Source organism: Hyperoodon ampullatus, assembly GCF_949752795.1.
Source record: "Hyperoodon ampullatus genome assembly, chromosome: 4".
In the NCBI taxonomy this organism is placed as follows: Eukaryota; Metazoa; Chordata; class Mammalia; order Artiodactyla; family Ziphiidae; genus Hyperoodon; species Hyperoodon ampullatus.
The window spans coordinates 22,182,688-22,188,494 of NC_136917.1; the positions used below are offsets into that span (position 1 = coordinate 22,182,688).

The window sequence follows — 5,807 nt, forward strand, 5'->3', positions numbered from 1 at the left end:
GTGGTATAGCTGATATTTGAACCCAGGGCAGCCTGGCTCCAGAACCTGTATTCTTCCCCACCACACCATCCTGCCTCTGGTAGGGTGAGAGAACTCTGGGTATCAGGCTTCCTTGAAGGTCAGGGTTGGGAGTGGGAATTAGGATGCCCTGGAAAAAAAACTCCTCCCCAGCCTCCTAGGAAATAATGGTATCCTGGGATGTCAAGTCAAACCTGTAGTGTCTCAATGTCTTGGGGAGCAGGGTAGTAGGTCAGAGTTTCTTTGTAATATCAGAGTGTCCTGGGATCATCAGGCTGCTTTGGATGGCTGGTCAGAGTTCCCTTATAGTGCTAGGCTATATTGAGGCAGCAAGAGTATTGGAATTCAGTGTGTGCTTGTGGATCCAAGTTGACTACATGAATCTTGGGAGGCAGAGCTGTCATGCAGCTCGAGTTTCTCTAGGAGGTCACAGTATACCCTGGGGTAGGGGGAGAGGGGTTGGCATCTTGGATCAGTGTTTCTTGACTTTTATGTTGTTATGACCTGAATGTTTGTGTCTCCTCACCACTTCATATGTTGAGTCCTAACCCCAATGTGATGCAATGATATTTGGAGGTGGGGCCTTTGGGAGGTGATTAGGGTTAAGTGAGATCATGAGGTTGAGGCCACAAGATAAGAGTAGTGTCTTTATAAGAAGAGAAAAGAGACCAGGACTGAGTTCTCTTTCTGTCTTGTGAAGACACAGAAGGTGGCTGTCTGTAACCCAGGAAAAGTCTCTTAGGAACTGAATCAGCTGGCACCTTAATCATGGACTTCTCAGCCTCCAGAACTGTGAGAAATGGATATCTGTTGTTTTAGCCACCTTGCCTTTGGCATTTTATTATGGCAGCCAGAGCTGATGAAGACAAGTGTACAGTCAGTTCTCTTGGGGATCTTGTTACAGTGAAAATTCTGATTCAGTAGGACTGAAGTGGGGCCTCAAATTTTACATTTCTAACAAGCTCTCATGTGCTGCTTATACTTCTGATCCATGGATCATATTGTAAGCCTCAGGATCCTGGAAGATTACCATGTTTTTCTGTCTTGAGTTGTTCTTTTAAAGAATGTGTGTGAAGGATTAGCATAACATTGGGGATCAGACAGTCCCATGAGTACAGTGTGTTCCAAGGGGATTAGGGTGCCCTCACTGATTCAGTCTATTCTGACATTTCAGAACTTCATGGCGGGGGACAGGGATAATCTCCTAGTTGAGGTTGAATACTCTAGGTTTCAGTGTGTCCTAGAGAACCCTAGAGTCCTAGGATATTGGGTTGTCTTTAAAGGGTCAGGATGTCCTACGGATGTCAGAATGTAGTTCCTAGATCTAAGTAATCTCAAGAAGCAGAGTACTGCGGGTATCAGGGTGTCCTGACTGCTCTGCAATGCTGGGTATGTCAGGGTTTCCTTGAAGAATCAGAATGTTGGGATGTCATGGGAATCTCAGTCTTCTGCAGAGTCCTGAGGTCCAGGGAGATCAGGATGCACCTGAAATACAGATGCTCTTGAGGGTAAGTGTTCTCTGATGGTCTGGGTGACCTTGGAGCGTCAGGGAGTCCTGGGGGGTTCTGAGTGAATGAGGAGGTGACATTTGGGAGAGGGAAACAGAAAGTACTTGAGAACTATGGTGTCCGGGAGACTCATCCTATGGTTCAGGTTGTCCTGACGGGGTGTCCAGTGTATTCTGAGAATCAGGATATTTAGGAGGGGCCAGAATGTACTTGTGTTTTTAGTTTTTTACTTTCCTGGAAAGAAGTCTTTGGGAATCACCCACGTACTGAGACACAAGGCAGGCCGTACTCCTTATCTCCATTTTCACAAACTCTCCCTCTCCCTCTCCCCTCATGATGAGGTTCTGAGGAGGAGTCTCAGGAGGAATGCATTTTCTCTTCCTTCCCCTGCCTGCTCCCAGGAGGGGATTTAACAGGACAAAAGAATTTGGTCCTCTGGGAATATGAGCTCTTGGCCCCAGTCCCTGGACCCTCCAACAGAGCACGTTCCCTCATTTGGCTTGTGATCCTCCCCTGATGATGGGGGCTCTGGCGACCAGGCAATGATTGGATGGGCTCACATGGGTGAGGAACAGGTCACTCCTCCAAGGCTCAGGGAGAAAGAGTTAGTGTGGGATTGCAAACTGGGAAAGTAGGCAGCTGAGAGCAAAAGGAGAGAACGGCATCCCAGAGAGAGAAGGTGCAGGGGGAGAAAAGTGGAGACTAAAACAGAGAAACAGGGTGAGGGCAAGGCAGAATGAGATGATACTCAAGCAAAGGAATGGGGAATTAGAAATAGAAATAAAAGTTAGAAAAAAGGAGAGAGAGAAAAAGGTCTATCTATCTATATCTACACAGGGAGAGAGATTCAGAGAGAGGTATAAACAGGGGGAAAGCAGTGAAATACAAGGTATAGAGGGGAACAGAAACAGAGAAAGACTGATCCAGAATCACAGACTCAGGGACATGAGCCTGAGCTGTCTTTGGTCTTTGTTGTGAGCCATGGATGCAGAAGGGAAGAGTGAGCAGGGTAAACAAAAGAAGGGGCGAGTTTGCAGCAGTCTCTGGCCCGAGGGCTACGCAGCCACTGGGACTTTGATCTCCACGGTGGGTGAGTGAATCTCTGGGGTGGTCCTGAGGAGACAGCAGGTGTGCATGCTCCATGCCCAGGCTCCGTGGGGCGATGGTTCGCCACGAGGAAAGTGAAGAGGAGAAATAAAAAACCAGAATCCTAGCATGTTAAAAACAAGGGAATCTTAGAACACATGGGACGATACAACTCCTTTGCTTTACAGAGTGGCACACTGAGACCCTGACTGATGAGGAGGCGGCAGAGGCTGAGCTAAAAGCTGTCTCCTCACTCCTGACCTCAGAGTTTGCTCACTGCACTGCTTTCTCCAAGGAAGAGAGTTGGAGGGGCCAGGGCTTTGGATCCGAGGAGATCAGAGGGCTAAGGTGGACAGTGAGCACGGGGTAGGGTCTACCGCCTGGGTCCCCATGGGGATGGGATCCTCACTCCAGATATCTTTTCTCAGTGTGTGCCTCCCAGGTGTTTCCTTTCGCTCCTGTTCTCTATTCCCCAGATGGCTCTCAGACTAATTAGTGTGGGGGCTTAGTGAGTCTGTAGGGAGAAGAGGCAGGCCTTTCCCACGAGCTCAGGTTCCTGCAGCCTGGTGGCCAGGCCAGGACTGGGATTGGGGAGAAGATGAAATGTATGTGTGAGGAGGGTGTGTCTGAGCAGAAGAGTGAGGAATGTTTCATCTTCCCAGGTGGAGGGAATAGGACAATGGGAACAATATAAAGGTTTAAGTTGCATGTTGAACCATGAGAGCAGGGAGCAAGTCATAGGGGTCTTAGACAGAGACCTGGGCAGTTTGTTAGGTTGTCAGAGCGAATAGGAGATCCACAGGGTGAGACCCAGGAAGGTGGTATGTGTGCTGAGAGAGATGAAAGGCTATGGAGGGGCATGCCTTACATGGGGATGCATCTGTGGGAGTGTAATAGGGAGTGGGCACAAGGTGCAGAAGTGAGGCAGAGGGAGCGTGAGTGCCTAGGACAAGTGAGACTGAGGGGCGGACTTCATGTGGAGAGGGCAGCATGGGTTAAGGGAATCAGAAGTGAAGCAGGGCCAAGGCTGAGCTGGATTCAGCTAATTCTGAAAGCTGAAGAATTTCTGGTCAGGGCAGAGTATATGAGCAATACACTGGGTCCTAGTAGAAACTGGGGGTTCCAGCATATGTGGTCTGGCATGGATGGGTGGATCCATGCGGCAGCAAACTCTCCTCCACCCTCCTTCTCAGACATGAGCACTCAGCCCTGCAGGAACCTCTCTGGTGTAGGAGTGGGGAGACCAAGTCTTTGCTCACAAGGAGAACAGAGGGGTCGCCCACACTCCCGGCGCCGCCAACGCACCACCTTCAGTCCAGCGCACTTGGAACAGCTGGAGTCAGCTTTTGGGAGGAACCGCTACCCTGACATTTGGGCCCGAGAAGGCCTGGCCCGGGACACAGGTCTCAGCGAGGCCAGAATCCAGGTGATGGCCCAGGATCCTCCGCCCACCATCCCCTGAAGAAATGCAGATTCGGTGATTGGGAACTACTGGGGCATAAATTCTCAGGGCACTATAACCCTAACCCAAATGTTCGCCAGAACAGAGTCTTACCCAACAGTCAGCATAACCTCATCTACATCAGGAATTTCACTGGAGTTTAACCTTGGGGCTAACCTAACCTAACTTGAATTTCAATGTCAAACCCCAACCTTAACAGTGATGTGAACTCCAACAGAAATTCAATCCTAACTATTCACACACGTACGTAACCTTGTCCCTAACCATGGTCTTGAAACTCAACCTGATGCTTGCTCAATTCTAACCATAGAGTTACTTAATCTTAAGAATAAACTGTACCCTAAATCTAACCTGGTCTGTAACAATTAAACTCATCCATAGTCTTAGTCTCTAATAACCCTAGAGGAAATTTCCCATTCTCTGTGGAGGTGAAATGCCACTGTGTCATATTTATCTCTTTCTTTTTACAAGTTGACATTTCTTACTCACCCAAAGTTGTAGCAGGGCAAATTTAGATATGGATTGGGGGAATGGTGTGGGTCTTGCTTTGTCACTAGTCCTGGTTCAGCTATGCCTTCTGCAAGAGCTTTACTTCCTCTGGGGATGTGGGGGAGTCTTATGCCCTGTACCAGTCTGTAGCCACATATGACAATGCCACCTATTTGAGAGAGGGGCTCTAATGTGGCTATTCTCCCTCCTCCTCAGGTCTGGTTCCAGAACCGCAGAGCTAAGCAGAGGAAGCAAGAGCGGTCACTGCTCCAGCCACTGGCCCATCTGTCTCCTGCCACCTTCTCCGGTTTCTTGCCTGAGCGCCCTGCTTGCCCCTACTCCTACCCAACACCACCTCCCCCAGTGACCTGCTTCCATCACCCCTACAACCATGCCCTTCCCTCTCAGCCTTCCACTGGTGGTTCCTTTGCTCGACCCCACCATTCTGAAGACTGGTACCCCACCCTGCACGCAACCCCTGCTGGTCATCTGCCCTGCCCTCCACCCCCATCCATGCTTCCCCTCAGCCTTGAGCCACCAAAGTCCTGGAACTAAAGTTAAACAAGTACTGATAAGGTATTTTCCCAGCCTGTGACCCTCACAAAACAGAGAAAACTGGGTGGTTTCCTTTCCTTCTAAGGGCGAAGTAGAAATATGGTGAATGACAGCTCAGAGACTGGGAATGTTAAAATGGGAGATCATGATGAAGGCTCACTGAGCTGATTAATTGAGTGAATTTAAGGAGGTGAAACTACTGGAAGATATAGGTAAAAAGCCCCAGTGGAGGTGACTGGTGGAAAAGTGACATTGAGGGAAGCAGTGGTTGCTGCTGGTGGCTGGAAATGGTTGAAGGGGATAGAACTTTTGGGACTTCACTCATTGAGATCACAGTTGAGGACCTTCATCCCCATTGTTTCTAGCTGATTTCAATAAGGCTTTTGATTTAATGTCTACCTATACATCCCTTCCCCAACACCACCATCTGAATCCATCATTAAGTTTTATTCATTCTATCCTGGAAATAGCTCTTGAATTTATTCCTCTCCTTTCTGTTCCAGCAGACACTTTTTTTCTGGCCCCACGTTTTCTAATTAATCCTCCTCCTTGGTTCCCTTAGCTCCAGTCTTTCCCACTTCCAAAAGGCTTTGTAAATCTGATCATCAAATATTAGCTCTCCAGTGTTTTATAAACAATAAATAAGTAATACCTGATTTGCTAAGCCTGTAAGAGTCTTCAGCGTTACC

General features: G+C 48.6%; 1 protein-coding gene across 1 annotated transcript; it reads left to right on the top strand.

The window, feature by feature from the left end:
* Positions 1-2,507: 2,507 nt before the first annotated feature.
* LOC307052762 (homeobox protein prophet of Pit-1-like) lies at positions 2,508-5,118 on the top strand (the record flags this gene model as incomplete). The annotated part of the gene is made up of 3 exons (XM_079703878.1): positions 2,508-2,616; positions 3,806-4,038; positions 4,780-5,118. 3 exons carry the CDS (start codon positions 2,508-2,510, stop codon positions 5,116-5,118), a joined length of 681 nt encoding a protein of 226 aa, XP_079560004.1.
* Between the last annotated feature and the right edge of the window lie 689 nt (positions 5,119-5,807).